General features: G+C 52.7%; 1 protein-coding gene across 1 annotated transcript in view; it reads right to left on the bottom strand.

Annotated features, from left to right (window-relative positions):
- Positions 1-19,198, bottom strand: part of OTOG (otogelin) — an 85,810-nt gene that overhangs the window by 45,150 nt on the left and 21,462 nt on the right. Inside the window, exons 16-26 of the mRNA XM_004621665.2 lie at positions 17,753-17,877; positions 16,021-16,233; positions 15,544-15,736; positions 14,757-14,831; positions 14,387-14,430; positions 12,388-12,541; positions 6,605-6,712; positions 5,375-5,513; positions 3,489-3,623; positions 3,021-3,167; positions 2,495-2,614 (exon numbers count right to left, since the gene is read on the bottom strand). Of these exons, the coding sequence (XP_004621722.2) occupies positions 2,495-2,614; positions 3,021-3,167; positions 3,489-3,623; positions 5,375-5,513; positions 6,605-6,712; positions 12,388-12,541; positions 14,387-14,430; positions 14,757-14,831; positions 15,544-15,736; positions 16,021-16,233; positions 17,753-17,877 (1,453 nt within the window). The remainder of the gene's footprint in view (positions 1-2,494; positions 2,615-3,020; positions 3,168-3,488; positions 3,624-5,374; positions 5,514-6,604; positions 6,713-12,387; positions 12,542-14,386; positions 14,431-14,756; positions 14,832-15,543; positions 15,737-16,020; positions 16,234-17,752; positions 17,878-19,198) is intronic.

The following is a 19,198-nucleotide window of genomic DNA, read 5'->3' as shown; positions in this document are numbered from 1 at the left end:
CAACAGCTGGGTTCGATTCCCAGCATCCCATATGGTCCCCCGAGCACCGCCAGGAGGAATTCCTGAATGTATGAGTCAGGAGTAACTCCTGTGCATCACCAGGTATGACCCCAAAAGAAAAAAAAGCAGCAAAAACAAACCCACAAGGGAAGGGGGAATGGAGGGGCTGGGAGAGGCATGACTCCGACCCCGGGATCCATTTGTGAGCAAGCACAGCTGTGTGGAGGGCAGGCAGGCGGGGGATGAGGGGGTGCGGGTCAGTCTTGGCACTGCAGGTCACCTCTGGCCCACAGTTACCAGGAAAAGGTCCTCCCCAGTCAACCATCCAGATGAGGGCCCAGCCCTGGCTCGCACCCAGCACAGCGGGTGGCACCTTGAGCTGAGAATGAATGAAGCCCCTGCCTGACTCCTGACGGCAGAGGCTGGGCACAGCCAGGACTGTGGTGACACCATCTCTGGGTCCCCCGCTCAGATGCCTGAGGGCCGAGAAGTCTTTCCTTGGGGTACACCTTCCCCTGGGACCCTTCCCCAGGTGCTACATGAGGGCATCAGGGAGAGAAAAATGGTCACAGAGGGTAAAGCCTCTTCACCCACTCAGCCTCTCTGAGACCAGAGCGTGCTCTGGGCTCTGGCAGCAGAACTAGGGTCCTGCCCCTGGGCAGCGGGGAGGCCACAGGGAAGGGGGAGGAGATGGGATGGACAAGAAGGGACACAGAGTGAGGGGGGAGGGGGTGGTAGTACAGTGGGTAGGGCATTTGCCTTACATGCAGCTGACCCGGGTTCAATTTCTGGCATCCCATATGGTCCCCCAAGCACCGCCAGGAGTAATTCCTGAGTGCAGAGCCAGGAGTAACCCCTGTGCATCTCCGGGTGGACCCAAAAAGCAAAAGAAAAATATAAAAGAGAAGGGACACAGGGACCAGGGTGGGTGGGTTTGGTGCTTTGTTGGCATGCGAAGGTGCAGTAACTTGGTGCAGAAAAAAAATAGAGGTTGCAAACTGTGCAAAAATAAATATAGCACCGTAGCACCGTTATCCTGTTGTTCATCGATTTGCTCAAGCGGGCACCGGTAACATCTCCATTGTAAGACTTGTTGTTACTGTTTTTGACATATCAAATATGCCATGGGTAGCTTGCCAGGCTCTGCCATGCGGGTGGGATACTCTCGGTAGCTTGCCGGGCTCTCCGAGAGGGGCGGAGGAATCAAACTCGGGTCAAACGCGTGCAAGGCAAACGTGTGCTATCGCTCCAGTGCAAAAATAAATATAAGTAAATAAAATCGAAGCAAATGAAAGTTGGGGTTTTCCATAGTGTGTCTGTAAGCCTCTGCTGACCCCACAAGTGCTGAAAGATTCAAAGCCGTCGTAGGGGCTGGAGAGATAGCACAGTGGGTAGGGAGCCTGCCTCGCACACTTCCATCCAGGTTTGAGCCCCATCTAGTCTCCCGCCAGGAGTGATCCCTGTACACAGAGCTGGGAGTGACCCCTGAGCACTGGGTGGGTGTGGCCCCCAGCGAAACAACCCTCTTGGCGTTCAGCACACCTTTCTGAACCAACGAAAGCAGGGGCATGAGGCTGCCACCTCACCGCCACCCCCAGCTCCAGGACTCCGGAGCCCAGCCTACAGAGGCTTCACTGCACCTACACCCAATAGGTCACGCAGGACCCAAGCTCCTGGTGAGCTTGGCTGGCCCTCGGATGCGGCACCCCCGGCAGACATGGGGAACTGATCCCCGTTCCCCTTCCAGCTGTCCCCGACACCAGCCTTGAACCTTTCTGCACGCGCTTCCCTGGCAGCTCATCTGGCTGGTCATGTCAGTCCCAGAGGAGGAAATGGGTTCAGTGTTCCTCCCTGGGACAGCCCCTCTGCCCCCACAGAGGGGCCCAGAGAAGGCGGGACTTATGCATGAGTACCCAGTGATTGGCAGGTGAGCCCAGACAAGCGTCCAGGCCTGGCAGGCTCAGCCAGGCACCTTCCAGACCTGAAGGACATTTCTACCTCCCCTTTCTACCTCCCTTGATGCTGCCCTCCCTCTCAGAGGTTTTCTCTCGGACGCCTCCGGCCCTCTGCGTGTGGCTTGTTCTTTCAGGACTCCACTAACCCTGCCTCCTTCAGGAAGTCATCCCAGACTGCCCCCATCCGCATCCGCCTCCTTCCCGTCTCTCCTCTGCCCTGGGCCCTAAGCCAGGCACAGAGGGATGCGCAGGGACGGGAAAGGTGATCACCTTCTTCCACAAGCCTCGCCTTCTCCGCCAAGTGCTCCTCTCTCCAAGGCAGAGCCTTGCCCCCGACGGGGTGGTGAGGGGGTATGAATCAGATGGGGCTTGGGGCTTGGTCCGATTTGTGAGCTAAGCCGGGGCACGTTCTCAGGCCCTGGGGCTGAGTCAAGGCTAGGGGTGCCACTCAGAGATAGAATGACCAGCTGTGGGCTCAGGTGCTCGGGGCTGGCCAGAGAGCTGCTCGGGGGGCACGGGGGAGCAGCAGCCAGCTTTACCTCCACTGCAGCCCAACTGCTGCCAAACTCCTGGGGGTTAGTTAGCTCGAGGTTCTCTGGGGTCCTCATCTCGTTGATGGTTTTTAAGTCAAAGTTCCCACAGAGGCCTGCCAGCTGGCCCTGAAAGAAGAGAGGACACGGGGGCCAGGGGGTCAGCAAATGCTCGCCATGCGGGAGGCCGGGTTGGATCTCCGGCACCCACCCCATGCCCTGCCGGACGCAACCCCCTGAGCATGAATCAGGAGCATCCCTGAAGCACCACTGGGCATGGCTCCCCGGCAGGCAGAGAAAGGAGAGGAGCACGAGGGCGGGTCCCAGGCAGAAGAGGTATCATGAACCCAGAAGTGAAAGCCTGGGGTCAAGGTGTAAAGAGAGGCAGAAGCAGCAGCAGAAAGGGAGGATCCGGGGAGGGTGCAAGGCAGGTGGCCTGATGCTCATGCAAGGACACCCTGCCTGGCTTGGCTCAGCCCCAGACGGGTACTAGGCCCACCTGGGAAGAGGGTGGGGTCACCATTCAAGCAGCTACCTGCCACTGCGGCCCGGCCTGGACGTGCACGGTGGTCCTCTGGTCCCACAGGAGGGTGATGTGCTCCCGGGGGAAGTGTACCAGCGTGAAGAAGCCCGCTCGCCATGTGTGGACCTCCTGCTTCTCGTCCAGGAAGCTCTCGGGACTCTGGGGTGGACACAGATGCACAATTCCGGAGGCCTGAGCAGCCCCTGACACTGCGTCCAGAAGGCCAGGTTCCAAGTCGCGAGCCAGCCCCGTGCCCTGCCCCACACCCTCTGCCTCCCTCCTGGAGCTCTGCATGCCTCTGGCCCTGACAATGATCTCTGCATTCTCGATCCCGGCCAAGGAATTCAACCATCACTGACTCAATTCTATGGTGCTCGAAGAGAATCTGCTGGGTCAGGAACCCACCCACGGCCCTCTTTGCTCTGGGACTCTGCTCTGGGACTAGTTGTCTCTCCAAACTTCAACCTCACCAGGTCTTACCGGGTTTCCTGAGTCGTCTTCAAAGATGATCAGCGAATTCCCAACGTTGATGGAGATAAACTTCCTGCAGATGATGCCAGAGCTGTAGCAGTTTACGTTCTCTACGATCACGGAGAAGCTGAAGTCTGATGTGCTCTGGGGAGAGAGGGTGTGAGTTCTAAGATCTGGGGACAGAAGCGACCCTGTGAAGAGGCACCGGGGTGGAGGGACAGAGGCTCCGGAGAAGCCGGCAGCTTACTTCTCATTAACTGTGGGTGTGGGCCACTTACTTCATTGAGCCAATGCTCACTTTCATATTGGGACACAGGCAGTGCTTAAGAAGAAGCGACTTCCCCACTTCCCCCTCCCAAGGGGTCTGATGGATGATTGCTGGTATGAATGAAGGCTTGTGTGAATAAACGAATATAAAAATACATAACATCTGCAGACTGGTGATGGCACATAGGGCTGCTGTCCAATGCACGTGGATTCCTTGGTTATAGGGCAATGTGTAGGTACTGAACATACACACAACTTTGAATAGCATTTCTGCTTCTGAGAGGCTACAAATACATTCCTATAAAATTTCACTGAACTTTTCAGTGTTGGCAATGACCTTGACATTGTTGCCAGCATTTAGAAGTGATTGAGTGACCATCAATAGTGAATGATAGAACGATGTACAGCAGCTCCTCTCCCTAGATGTCTAGTGTGCCACTGAAAGGAAAAAAGTAAGCAGGGATGGGGCTGGAGCGATAGCACAGCAGGTAGGGTGTTTGCCTTGCACGCGGCCAACCTGGGTTTGATTCCCAGCATCTCATATGGTTCCCTGAGCACCACCAGGACTAATTCCTGAGTGCAGAGCCAGGAGTAACCCCTGTGTGTCGCCAGGTGTGACCAAAAAGCAAAAAAGCAAAAAAAAAAAAAGTAAGCAGGGACTAGCTGAGCCCTTATCCCAGGCACTCTCGAGTGAAAGAGAAGCCAAGGGCAGAATCATCATCGTGTGAACAAAGTAAGATGTGCCTCAGGACGAGGGTCTGCAGGAGTCACAGGGGGCGGGAGGGGGGCATCTTTTGTGCTTCTCCAGCAGGCAGTGTGGCAGAAGACATGTGGAAAAGGATTTGTCTTCAATGTATACTCCTATCTGTTTTTAATGCATGTTTCCATACTTCGGTAGAGATTTTACTTAGTTCCTGGGTGAGATCCCTGTCAGAGTGCTGCCACACAAACAGGGTTCATTCCATTGTGCGTTTGTTTTGTGTTATTATTATCATCAGGTCACTCCAATGTAATAAGGAGGGCAGAACTCTTGGCCAAACAAAGTCTCCAGCCTGGTCTCAGACACACTCCGACCTATCCTGTCTGTTCCCCTTTTCTCCTTCTTGGGCAGAATTCTGCCTCTGCTGCACCACATTTCCCCCATTATCATACCATGCCTCCTCCTCCCGGGAGCACACACCCACGTAAGCATGGAGTTCTCCAGGCTGGTGTCTGGGTTTATAGCTGACCCTGGCTGTGCCATGGACCAACTAGGCAACATTAAGCAAGAAAACCAGCCGCCCTTGGTCCAAGTTGCTGCCTCTACAACACGGGATCAATAAACCGAAGGCAGTGTTGCTGAATTAAGTGAGAGACTATTTTAAAACAGAACAAGAAAATCAGCCTTTGACCTTCCAAGGGCAAGATCCCAAAGGTGATGCCAACCAAGATTCCGTGCTGGGCTCTGTTTAGCCCGAGTCTGCTCCTCTGAGCATCTTCCCGTCCCCACACAGTCGCACCCTGAGACTTAGATACACCACCGCCCCCTTCTCCTGACTACGCATCAAACCAGAATCCAGAGCCTCCTGGGCCCTGACCGGCTCTACCTGCCCATACAGCCGGCAGGGGAGACATCCCTAGAAGCTCACCTTGATCAGGTGCACTTTGCACGCCCCCACAAAGTCAAAGGGGAGGCCATCGAACGTGCGGTAATGGCGGTCACCGTAGGCCGTGCAGGTGGCGGCGCAGGGGTGGAGAACGCACTGGAACGAGCCCTGCTGGCACACGCTGAAACACACACCACAGGGCACCTCTCAGGGCACAGCCTGAGCCCCACCCGCAACATACTCAACAGAACCCTTGTTGGGGACCCCGCCTCATGTCCCCTGGCTGGGGTCAACAATTATCAGCCTCTGCAGGAAGCCCAGAGGGTAAGACAGTGGGTGCCTCTCTTATGTAAAAGACACAGGGGCATCTGGATGGTGAAGAAACATGCCATCACCATCCAGCTGTACCCAAAGCCCGTGTTCGCGTTAGCCCTCCCGGGTCTTATTCATTCATTCGACAGATATTGAGCATCTAGTGGGTCCCAGGCAATTATTCCAAGCTTACGAGATACACCAATGAATAAAACAGTGAGAGAGCTCTGCCTTTGTGATGATTTCTAAACAGGAGGACATATACCAAATAACAAAATGTAAGTGTAAGTAAATAACAGCATGAATTAGAAAGCAATGAATATTCTAGAAGGAAGAAAGGATCTGGGCAAAAGAGATTGGGAATTGGAGGTGTTTGCCTCTAAAATAAGGAGGTCTCAGGGTCAGAGTCATAGTAGAATGAGTAGGGCGCTTGACTTGCATGTAGCCCACCCGGGTTCAATCCCCCACCCCTTAAGGGACACTCCTGTGCCCGCCAGGAGTGATCCCTGAGTGCAGAGCCAGGAGTAAAGGACTGAACATGATGGGTGTGGTCCAGAAGTCAAAAATAAATAAATAAGGAGGCCAAAGGGGCATGTGAGTATACACGGGCTCATGAAAGCCCACCTATGCATACATAGGCATGAGCATTTACATCACATAGGCATTTGTTCCCACACTGACATGGCCACATAAGTCAGCAAACATCAGTATGGTTGTACACATGCATGTAGACACATATACATGTCTGAACAAACTGCCATTCATGTAAGCACTCATGCTCCAGAATTCGATCATGCCCAGACACACACACACACACAAACACACATAAAAACACAGAGCCTGGATAGGAATCATCTCATTATAGTGACAACAGAATGTTTAATTCTGCTCATGATCATGTGTCCCATATCAATTGTCACCTCCGGCACACAGCAAGAGTCTGAGGGCAAGTTCACGTACCAGGTATGGCAGGGAGAAGTGACCTGGTCCCCGGGGAAATACTCCTTCCCCTTCCAAGTGCATGGGCACTCCTCTGGCAGGAAGCAGGCATCCCCGTGTCTGAGCAGGCTGTAGGGGCACAGCAAAGAGGTGGTCAGGAAAGCAGCCATCCCTCGTCTGCCTCTTTGAAGGATTCAGCATCCACGCGGAGGGCCTCTCTTCCTGTCCCAATCTGCCCTAGCAGAGACAGACTCGTATCCACTGATGCTATCCAAAGGGGTTTCAAGGTGCCTCTGAAACGAGATGGACTTGGTCTAATTTAGAAGTCTCTGTTATGATCCAGAATCAAGATTCAGCACCAGCTGCATCCTAACGAACAGACCGTGGACCTGGGCAATAGCCCAGCTCTCCAGGTTACTCGTAGAAAGGTGAAAGGGAACATTTTAGGAAGAGAATATCAGATCTCCGTGAAGGGATAAAGTACTCCAAAAGTAAAGTGTTGGTAAATTTAAAAACTCCATGATTTCTTTAAGAGATAAATTATGTGATTTAAATCAAGATTAATAGTATTGATGACTTATGGAATTTGTAGCACATAGTAGTAAATGTATGAAAACAATAATATAAAAGACAAAGAAGTACATGGGAATATGCTGTCTACTCCATAACTGCAGAATGCACATTATTTTCAGATACAAAGGAGTTCAGCAAGGTATTCTGGACCATTAAAAAAACTCAACAAATGGGGCCAGAGCAACAGTACAGTGGGCAGGGCGTTTGCCTTGCATGCAGCCAACTAGTGCTCTATCCCCAGCATCCCAAGTGCTCCCCCAAGCACAGCCAGGAGTAATTCCTGAGCACAAAGGCAGGAGTAATCCCTGTGCATTGACAGATGTGGCCCCAAAACATAAACAAAACAAAAAAACCTCAATATAGTAAATCTATCAAATGAGGTTCTATGAGCCAGAAAAATATGGAAGGATATAGTATAAAACTTCAACAAGAATACTCTTTCCAGCTAGATTATCAATCAGATTTGAAGGAATGCTACAGAGCTTCATAAACAGTCAATAGCTTAGGGAATTCATAGCCTTGAAACCAGTTTTACAAGAAGCATTAAGATCTCTTTTAAAGGCCAGGAGATACTTCCTATCGTGTGGGAGTGAGTCTGGCACTCACTAATGGTGCATGTGGTTGTCCTCTACTAGATTAAGATAGGTCAAAAACATATAGCAATTAATAATCACAAATTGACTTTCATTAATTTCTTTTCTTTTTTGATTTTTTTTGTTTTGGGGTATCACCCAGCAATGCTCAGGGGTTACTGTTGGATCTGCACTCAGGAATCACTCCTGACGGTGCTCGGGGGTACCGTATGGGATGCCGGGGATCAAACCCGGGGTGGCCACATGCAAGGCAATGTCCTCCCCACACTGCTATCTCCCCAGCCCCTCATTGATTTATTTTTTGAGTCCGAAGGAGAGGGACATTATAGAATGACTGCATTCATTTGTGGTATATAAAAATATACATAGTGGAAGACTAATATCCAAGACCAGGAAGAACAGGGGCTAGGAAGACTGATCAATGGTTGGAAAAAGCCATAAGTGTGTGGGGAGCGGAAAGTAGGTAAGCTAGAGAAGGGACCAGGATGACAATAATAGTTGGAAATGATCACGTTGGACAAGAACTGAATGTTTAAAGTAGGTTAAGGAATATTCGTGATAGCCTATAAGTATCAGTATTGCAAACCACAATACAGAGAGAGAGAGAGAGAGAGAGAGAGAGAGAGAGAAGTGCCTGCCACTGCAGGCTGTGGCGAGGGTGGGGTGGGGGTGGCAGTGGGTTGATGTGAGGGAACCTGGGGACACTGGTGCTGGGAAATGTACACTGATGGAAGGATGCATGTTGGAACTCTATCACTGAAACCTATCATGAACAGCTTTGTAAGGGTCTATCTTCTGTGATTCAGTAAAAGAATCTTAAAACACAAAAACAAAAAAGAAGAAAATTTTAAATGATAAAGCAAAAAATAGTTGAATTGGAAAGCAATAATGTAACTGAGAGAATCAGTGAAACTTGAAGTTGATTATTTGACAAGACTGAAAAAGTTAGCAACCCACTGAGTAAACTAAAAAACTTAAAATAATAGAAAAAAGATTTGAATGAAGAAAAATATTAAGAACAAAGATGATTCAGTACTGCAGATTCTATAGACGTCAAAAGAAAATAAGAAAACAGTATGCATAATGTTAAGTCAATAAATTTGACAAATTTCAACTTTGATGGCAACAAAAACATAGGTGTCTATGAATTAATGTACAGAACCTTTATGTGAAGACAATGAAACACCGCTGAAGGAAATGACGAATCCCTATGTAGAGAGACAATACCAGAGTGTAGATCAAAGGACTTACCAGTGTGGACAGGTCAGTTTTGCCCAAATTGACTTACAGATGCAGCATAATCCAAATCAGATTCTGAACACTTTTTGTAAAAAAAAAAAAATGGCAAGTTGGCCTGGAAATACAAAGACAGAAGTGCCCAAAGAAACTTTGAAAAAGAACAAAGTTGGAAGACTAATACTTTTTCATCTCAACAGTTACTATAAAGAGTCAGAAATTAAGACGGTGTCATATTGGCCTAAAGTTAGACAAATAGATCAATGGAACAGAATAGAGTCCTGAAATAAACCCACATTTAAAGGATCAATTGATTTTTTTTACAAAGGTGCCGAGGCAATTTGATAGGGAAAGTGTTTTTTAGAGATGGGGCTAGAACCACTGAAAGTAACATCAGAAAAACAAACAAAAAAAAATTTGACTCCACTTAAAAACATAAAATAGAAATTTGGATAGATAATAGACCCAAATGTGAAAGCTAAAATTGTAAAGTTATTAGAAGAAAACACCAGAGACTATCTTTGCCACCTTAGAGTGGGCAAGGATCCTTTAGAAAAGACAGAGAGAGCATTGACCCGAAAGGGGAGAAAACAAATCAAAATAAAAATTTTCTATTGAGGGAAGTTTTTAGATATATTAAGACACATGAACTAAATAAGCAAATTAGTATCCGGGACTAAATATTTGCAACACACTTGATTTGCAAGAAGACAATAATAATAGTCTTGCAATAAGACAAATGGCTTGCAGCGGAATATATAATGAACCTGTAAAACTCAGCAGAGGAGGAGGGGGCGGCACCCAACCTAACAGGTACCCAACCAGGTTAGAAATATGGGTGAAATACTTGAAAATGCAACAATGTGTACTAACCTTAACTATATACACTGATGGAAAGAAATCAGGCATTTAGACAAAGTTCTTGAACAGGCAGAGTGTGTGGTAGAGGGGTGTGGGAAGCAGTAACTGGAAAAAGACACAGATGTGCAGAAATTTTCTGAGGTGATCCAGTGTTCTAAATATCTTTAGAGGTGTGGGTTGTAAGAGGGTACCCATTTGTCAGAGCTTAGTAAATGTATATGTGGAATCTGTGTGACTGACTGCCTATAAATTATGCCTTACTTTTTATTTTATTTTTTTATTAATGAATTGCCTCGAGGGTACAGATACAGATTGACATATTTTCGTGCTTGTGTTTCTGTCATGCACAGCTTGAGTACCCATCCCTCCACCAGTGCCTGTTCTCCACTGATGACCCCATCATCCCTCCCACCCCCGACCCTGCTTCTGTGGGAGGGCATTCCCTTTAGTTCTCTCTCTCCTGTTGGGTGTTGTGGTTAGCAATGGAGGTATTGGGTGTATGCCTTACTTTTTAAAAATGAAAAGGGAAAGGGCCCAGAGAAATAGTTTAGTTGGTGGGGCACTTTGCCTTGGATGCAGCCTACCCTGGTTCAATACCCAGCACCACATACATTCCCCCAAGCCCCACCAGGAGTGATGCCTGAGTGCAGAGGCAGGAATAAGCCCTGAGCACTGCTGCATGTGGTCCCCTCAAAATTTTTTCTTTAAAACTAAGAGGGAAAAAAAACAAGTGAAAACCCAAAAGCTCACTGGACCCAGATTTAAGACAGATCAGCATTTAGTCAGGGAATTCCCTGAGTGGACATTTTATTTTTCATAATTTTCTCTTGACCCAGATACTTTTCAAGAGAAAAAAAATTATCTTTAGTCCCAGCTTGAGAGTCAAAAACTTCCAGGGTTGGGAGCCAGGGCAATAGTACAGAAGGGAGGGTGGGGGGCGTTAGTTTGCCTTGCACGTGGCAGAGGCAGTTTTGATCCTTGGCATCCCATATGGCCCTTCAGGACCACTGCCAGGAGTAATTCCTGAGTGCAGAGTCAGGAGTCAGCCCTGAGCATCCCTGAGTGTGACTCCACCATCCTAAAAACCAAGTTGGGGTTCCAGTAAACTACAACTCTGTCTTTTCACATCATCCTGTGGAAAGATGAGGTGAGGAGATTCATCTCTGTCGGCAACACAGCACCCCTCCATTGCCCCCTGGTCAAGGCCTCTGATTTCTTTTGGAGATCTGGGGGTGAACTCCACAGACGAGCCACTCACCCTCTCTCCCTCCCACCAGCCCATCGCTGAGATGTCCCTGCAGGACCCCTGTCGGGTCCTTCTCCTTGGCCCATCTCCTAGGCCAGTATCAGCCACCAAGCTCTGCGTTCAAGGACGGTTTCTATACCTGCACCCTTGTCCCTTCTTCCAACACTATTGATCTGTCTCTTGCCATCCCCAGCCCAATAGTCTTGGTCCCTGGGCATTTAAAGTGTTTATCGTCCATTACTCACATTTCATTGTGGTTGTGGGAGGAAGCAGGAAAGGGAAGAAACCTGTGCTAAATCCACTCGGCTTTCCCCGAAGCCGCTTAACTTTCCCGGCCTCTATTTTCCCATGAGCAGAAGGGGGGATGAGACCTTCCTCCCAAGGTCATGATGAGAATTTAATTATAGACCTGGGAACACTTCCTGGCACTAGGAAGTAGCTATGCAGGTTATGGGTTCCTTGTCCCTCCCTTCTCCACGCTGGCACCCTGTGCCAGCAGCCTGCTGACTCACACCTTCACCTTTAGCACAAACCCCAGCCCCCTCCCCGCCCCAGCCCCAGGCCACTTCCTGAGGAGTCTTCCTCGCACCCACCGCTTCCTCTTTGTCCTGGGCAAATTTCCTCGAGCCCCCGAGCACCTGCTGAGTGTCCAGCACAGAGGAGCCTGCAAACACTTGAGGCTCTGGTCCTGCACTTTGCTTGTGAAGGGACCGTCTCTTCCCAGGATCCCACGGGGGAGGGCGTTTGTAAATGCAAGGAGACCCGCACTGCCCGCCTGCCCAGAGAGCTGACGCTGAGCTACTTGACAAACACGCCCAGGAAGAGGAATCGGGATGGAAAGCCTGACTCCGGAATTGCTGCTACCTGGCCCCTTGGCTCAGGGCTCCAGGCTCGGACCCCAGGGCCAAAGGATGTGGAGCCGCCAGACAGCTCCAGTTCCCAGCCCTGGCCCAGAGTCCCGGGGAGCAAGACTGAGCATCCAGAGATGCTGAGAAAGCCTACGATGAGGGCACCGGGACTCAGGCAGAGGGTGAGGGGGGTGAGCACTCACTGGGAGTTTGTGCCCAGGATGATGTTCCAGGATGGTAGGAAGACGCCCGCCGGGTCCTCACCAGAGGCAGCCCACTTCCTCCCGGCCCGAGGTCCCACAGGGGTCAGCACCAGGCAGAACCCACAGTGGGTCTAGTTCCCCCACTCCTGGCCCCGATTCCTCACCCTGGGCCAGTGCCCTCCCCCAAGGTGCGGTGAGGACCGCTCTGGCCCTCGAGACCCCGCTGGTTCTGCGGGACACGTACCCCTGGGGACAGGCACACCCGGACAGGCAGGGCCCCCGGGCCGGGACGCTCAGGTTCAGAAGCTGCTGCTCACAGGTCCGCTCTCTGCTCAGCTCCAGGTCGGCGTGCGGGGCACTGCAGTTCACGAAGACCTGGCCCGCGGGGCAGGCCGTGGCTGCAGGGGGAGAGGGGGTGGCGGCAGGTGCTTGGGACACCTGGGCCAGGGGGTCTGGGCCCCTGGGTTCTAGGGGACCAAGGCTGTGGAGTGGGTCTTTCTCTCTCTCCCTCCCTCTCCCTCCCTCTCTCTCCCTCCCTCTCTCTCTCTCTTCCTTTCTCCCTCCCTCCCTCTCTCTCCTTCCCTCCCTCTCTCTCCCTCTCTTTACCTCTCCCTCCCTCCCACTCTCTCCTTCTCCCTCTCCCTCTCTCCCTCCCTATCTCTCCCTCTCTCCCTCTCTTTCCCTCTCCCTCCCTCCCTCCCTCCCTTCCTCCCTCCCTCCCTCCCCTTTCCCTCCCTCCCTCTCTCTCCCTCCCTCTCTCTTTCTCCCTCTCTCCCTCCCTCTCTTTACCTTTCCCTCCCTCCCTCTGTCTCTCTCTGTCTCTCTGTCTCTCTGTCTCTCTGTCTCTCTGTCTCTGTCTCTCTCTCTCTCTCTCTCTCTCTCTCTCTCTCTCTCTCCCTCTCCCGTCCCCCCTGCTGGACCCTGACTTCTCTGAGATGCTCCTCGTGTTCCAAACACATGTGATGATGGGCAGGAGAGTTACTCTGTCCTGAAATAGGACGAGCACCGCCACTGTCCCCGTGGGCACCGTCTTGGTCCCTCCCCCTCATCCTCTTAGCTGACCTCGGCACCTCTCTCTCTCTTCACACCTCCGCCTGCCCAGGCCGCAGAAGGGAGCAGGGGACCCAGAGCAGAATGAGAAACAGGACAGCGGTGGGTGGCCACAGACCAGAGGCTTTCATCAGCAGGACAGCCAACTGCCAACCCATCCCTACCTGCCCCTTCAGGGCAGAGACCCACCTGTCCGCTGCTCCTGCGTCTGCCTGTGAGAGTGATGGAGGGAAGGTGACAGAAGGGACCTGGGCCCCCCAGCCTGGCCGGGGATGGAAAGTCCCCAAGAGGCAGAAGTCCAAAGGCAAAAGTGACCAGAAGAAAAGCACCTTTCGGGAGGAGACATAAGGCCCTGGAGGAGGGAGGAAGGTGTGCAGGACATCCACGAGGAAACTGAGCTTCTGAGGGGGCAGTGAGAACCCCAGGGATGCCGCTGGGAGGGTCTGAACCCGCAGGCCCCGCTCGGTTATCTGCCACTTGCCTGCTCTGAGTGCTTCTGTGCCGGTCCTTATCCTTCTCGGCCTGCTCTGAGGACCCCAGGCCTCCCTCTCCACCCTCCGAGCCCCTCCCAGGCCAACCAACCATGGGCTCCACCTGCCTCCCTCTCACACTGAGAGTCTCAAAGGCCCAGGCTGTCCCCCCTGCCCGTGGCCTCCCACATCCTGGGCTGGGCCGTGACATCTTAGACCCAGGAAGTGCAGGTTGCAGGAAAGTCACTGCCCAGCCACCCCCTCTGTCTGTCTCTAGGAGACGGTCTTGGTCCTTCCTCAAGAAGGGGACAGGATAGAGAGGTGGTGAAACAGCACGGCGGATAAAGCATTTGCCCTGCACCCAGATTTGATTCCCGGCAACCCTTATGGTCCCCTGATTAATGACCACCAGGAGTAATTCCTGAGCACAGGGCCAGGAGTAAGGCCTGAGCACCACTGGGTATGGTCCCAAGGGAAAAAAAAGAAAAAAAATAGATAAAAGAAGCAAGAGGGACAGTCACTCATCGGAGTGGAGACTGGGACAGGATGTGGGGGGTGGGGGAATCACTTACCCCAGAGGAGAAGGAATACAGGAAGCTCAGGGGTGACACCTGGGTGGATCCTCCCTTTCCAGCTCTGTCCTCCAGCTCCCTGAGCCCCTCCCCACAACTCCCATACCATGGGGAGCCCCAAGCCGCCTCCTGCCCTTCCTGGCACCCTTACCTGGGGCTCTGCTATCACAGCTCATGACGCCATCCTTGCAGTGGCTGGGGGGAGGGGGAGGGGGGAAAGGGAGAGAGAGAGAGAGAGGAGAGAGAGAGAGAGAGAGAGAGAGAGAGAGAGAGAGAGAGAGAGAGAGAGAGAGAGAGAGAGAGAGAGAGAGTTGAGGCTGTGAGGTTAGATCGGCTGGTCCAGGCCCTGCAGAGCCCACAGAGCCCACGGTTCGACGCTGTACCTGTAGACAGACAGTGGTTCCCACCCTGCCCCTGGACCCCCCGCACAGAGGGGATGGTACCATCCCTCTCTGAGAGCTCTGCCCATCTGCCCAGCTTTGCTGTCCTCAGCGGGTCCCCCCCTTCCCCAGCCAGCTCACCAGTGGCCCAGCGCCGGGATGTCACTGTCTCCAGGCGGGAAGTCCATGCCTTGGAAGTGGCAGGAACACTGGTTCCTGGGACCGGGGGGAGAGGGACAGGACAGTGAATCAGGGGCTGAGGAGGGGTGGCCAGGGACGGGCATCTCGGCCCTCAGCCTGCCCAGGGCTCATGGGACTCCTGCGGGGTCAGGTTGGGGGACACCACTGGGAGCAGAGACCATCCCCCAGAGAGGACCAGGTCAGCCTCACCAGCCTCCTTACGCCCCCAAGGCTGCTTCACTGTGACAGAGAAGGGGACACCGGAAAGATGGGGAAGCTTCCAGCAAACAGCCTCCCTCCCTCCACAGGCCTCGCGCAGCAGGAAGACAAACTGCACAGACTCCCTTGAGTGGCCTCTCAGCCCAGGGCTCCCCAAATGGCCCGTGGGATCCCAGGGCTCCCCAGGATCTTTTTTACACTCTGGGCCCCCTCAGGCCTAGTGGTGGTCACTAATTCCCTATGAGCTCGGCCATGAGCTCTAAGGGGACAGGGTCCCGCTGTGGCTAGTGCTGAGCTGCCAGGGCCTCTCTAGCATCTAGAACCTTCTAGAAGGCCCAGAACTATTGGCAGAGATGGGGAAGATGAGGGGAGAGACCCTCCTAGCTCTGAGGGCTGTGCCACCTTGGGGGCACCCGGCAGCAGTGTCTGCAGAGCCAGAGCTGAGAAGAGGGGTTCAGAGGGCTGAGGGGAGGGACCCAGCCAGGCCCCCAGGTTCCCTGGATACCCCCAGCCTCATGCCTGCACTTACCTGGGGACACAGAGGTCAGCCTGGGGGTCCAGGTAGGTGTCGGGTGGGCAGGCACAGCCCTCCACACACTCGTCCCCGCTGAGGTCACTGCCACTGTCCACCCCACAGGCCTCGGGGCTGGCCAGGTCCTGGCATGTCTGTCTGCAGGGGGCCACACAGGGACTGTATTCCTTGGTGGCCTCGCAGGATAGCGCTGTCACGGGAGAGAGAGCCGTGTCTTGTCTCCCTGGTCCCCACAGCCGTGTGGGGTAACCTCACGGGGAGGGGAGGGGAGAGGGACATTGTCCCATGTCCCATGCCCGGGTGTCAGCCAGGGTGACGCAGGACAGCGTGGGGAGCAGGGAGGGGAGCAGTTAGCAGCAGGGCTGGGTGGGGTACACTGCAAGGCTGGAGACGATGGGGGGCAGGGGGACACTGGGTCCGGAGCTCAGGCTCCTCTGGCTGCCCCACCGGGGTGCACACACAGAGGGCACTCACCGCAGGCTGGCAGGCTGGCACGGAAGTCAACAGGGAGCCCATGGCGCCGGCACAGGTGGGCATAGTGGGCCAGCGTGGCACACAGGCAGGGCTGCCCACAGCGGCAGGCGTCCCGGCGGCACTGCTCAAAGTAGGGCAAGGGGCTCAGGTAGGCGGAGCAGGGCGCGAAGGGCTCCCCGGTGAGCACGCTGCAGGACTGCACGGCATACGAGGCTGTGGACGGGGACAGCGGGGCAAGGCGGCCAGTGGCGGGGTGGGCAGGAGCCAGCCCTCCCTCCCTCGTCCAGCTCAGTGGGATGCATGCATGACTGAGGGTGCACAGAGAGCCTGTGTGGTGTGCATGGGGCTGAGTGTGTGCTCGTGAGGGGTGTTCGTATGCATGGGTGTGTGCTCACATGTGGTCATGTGAATGTGTGTGCCTGTGTGAGTGTGTGCTTGTGTGTGGGTGTGTGTTCACATATGGTCGTGTGAATGTTTGTGTGCACATGTGTGAGTGTGTGCATGTGTGTGGGTGTGTGTTCACGTATGGTTGTGTGAATGTATGTGTGCACATGTGTGTGCATGTGTGTGGGTATGTGTAGGTATGCATATCTGGTGTGTATCAACATGTGCATGTATGAGTATGCATGTGTATGTGCACATGTGGGGATATGCATATGAGTGTACATACCTCTGCATGTGTGAGTGTGTATGTGTGTGCATGTGGGAGTGTGCATGTGAGTGTATATGCAAGTGTATCATGAATGCGCATGTATATATGAGCATATGGGGTGCGCATGTGAGTATATACATGTGTGTGTGCGTGCATGTGTGAATGTGTATATACATGTGGGGGTGTACATATGGTATATATACTTGTGCATGTGAGTATGCATGTATGTGCATAAATGTGGGGATGTCTGTGAATATATATACATGTGCACATATGAGTGTGTGTGCACACATACAGAATTGTGCATGTGTGCATGGACTTGAGTTGTAAGTGCATGCTTGTGTGTGGAATGCATTGTATGAGTGTGCGTGCATGTGAGTGTACACATTCATGAATGTATTCCATTTAGCACCAGGCATGACTCCAGATGCCAGGAGACACAGGGGTGAACAAACCCCCAAATCCTAGCCTTTGGAGACTCACATCCAGGTCTGAGGAGACCAGCAGGGGACAAGGACAGAGGAAAGTTGATGAAAACCCTGAGATGAGCAGAAAAGCTAGAAAGGATAGAGAGTGCTCGGGAGGGGAGCAGGGAGGCGCTGTAATTTAAAATCCATTGGTTAGGAAAGGAAAGTTACGGGGAAGATGGCATCTGTACAAATCCTTCAAAGAGGTGAGGAGTGAGAGCGTGTGATTGAGGACAGGTCGGCGGAGGGAACAGGTATAAGGGCCAGGAGAGAGGGGATCTGTCGTGTGGGTAGGTCAGCACGAAGGCCAGTGGGAGGAGCGGGCTAAGGAGGTGAGGCAAGAGGCAAGGGCACAGCACGGGCCTGGTGGGGTGACTGGGGAACTCGGGCGCTTGTCCTGAGATGGTCAGTGTCGTGTGTGTGTGTGTGTGTGTGTTTGTGTGCATGATCGTGTGGAGCATGGTGTTTCCTATCTGCCAAACTCAGCAGGACACTCCTGCCTCCTCCTTGCTTTCCTCCATCCTTTATCCATCCTCCCAGCTTGATCAGCACCCTCATGCTGAGTTACCATCTCGTCTCCCTCACCCCACCCCCCCCCCGCCCCCGACCTCACCAGCTTGCAAGTGCACGTCGCAGGGATCCAACGGGGTGCCAGAGACCGGCGGGGAGCAGGCAGACAGCGTTTTCCAAGAATTGCCAAAGAGTTGTGGGGTGCTCTCCGGCACACCTACAGGGGACCTACAGCCACAGATAGTCATGTTCGCACACTTGCCCATGTGGACTCGGGTGACCATACAGCACACATCCGGGTCAGAATCTCCCTGATCAGGGACACAGAGGCACGTGCACCAACACAGAACAGTTACTAGGCTCCAAAGAGAGAGGCAATGGTTTGGGGACCCCACACTGCCCCCTCATCCAACACCCACTCCTAGATCTTTACTTCAGAAAAAAACAAGGAGCTCATGAAGAGAACCATGTTGATGGTTCATAGAAGGGCAGCAAGAAGCCTCCACATTACCCAGGTCTGCCCCCGCCGTTCTGACCAGCTGCTCTCACCTCAACGCCACCAGACGAGCCTGAGTCAAATGCTACAGTTTTGAACATGCATGAGGGAGTAAAGTACAAGCCCTGAAAAGCTCTTAGTTTGTTCTTACTCTTCTGAACAAATCGAAAAGCCCATTTCAGGCATTAGAAAGATTCCATGTTTCTTTCTGCCTGGCTCGATGCATGTAACTTGAAGAGCTGAGAACTTCCAACCCGCAACATCCACCCTGTGTTCTTTCTGGAAGGTTCAACTCCTATCTCCTCTCAAATTCCTGAACTGTGTCCACACACAAAGAGTTGTCAGTCCATGGGAAATTCCCCCGAACGCAGGGAGGAGCACAGGGTGCAAACTCAAGTACAGGCAGGAAAGATAGATGGGTTATCCTGGCATGGTGCGACAGAAGTTGTTGGCTCACGTTCATCAACAAGTTCATCTACTTCAATAAAAGTAGAGCCAAGTCATGTCAAACCTATCTGGGGTACAGAAGACCCCATAAAACAGTATTTCTTAAGCTATGATCAGAAGACCCTATCAACTAGAATCTCAAAGGTGCTTATTAAAAATGAGATTCCTGGGACCAGAGTGTAGACTCCTGGGCTGAAGTGCATGCTTTGCAGGCTCGAGCCCGGGTTCGACTCCCAGCCACCATAACGCTCCCCAAGAAAATGTGAGGAGCCATCTCTGGGCACTACCCGATAAGCCCACTGCCTCACCCAAAGAGAAACCTCTGGGCCCCATACTAAATCAGATCATTGAGGAGGGGAAAGCAGAAATTAGCATTTTAGTTTTGAGGCCACACCCGGAGATGCTCGGGAGTCACTGGGGAACCCTGTGGTGCTAGAAATCAAACGGGTCCCCACACGCAACGCCCTTGCTCCAGCCCTTTATGTCTTCAACTGTAGGCTTCAGCACCGGCGAGACTGCTAAGCACTGCCTTAAGCAGACATCCTAAATTTAAAGGCAAAATGTGCAACAAATCACGCAGTTCTTTAAGCCCACAGCAGGCTTATG

This window comes from Sorex araneus, chromosome 6 (genome assembly GCF_027595985.1).
Source record: "Sorex araneus isolate mSorAra2 chromosome 6, mSorAra2.pri, whole genome shotgun sequence".
In the NCBI taxonomy this organism is placed as follows: domain Eukaryota; kingdom Metazoa; phylum Chordata; class Mammalia; order Eulipotyphla; family Soricidae; genus Sorex; species Sorex araneus.
This window is presented reverse-complemented; position numbering and strand designations above follow the sequence as displayed.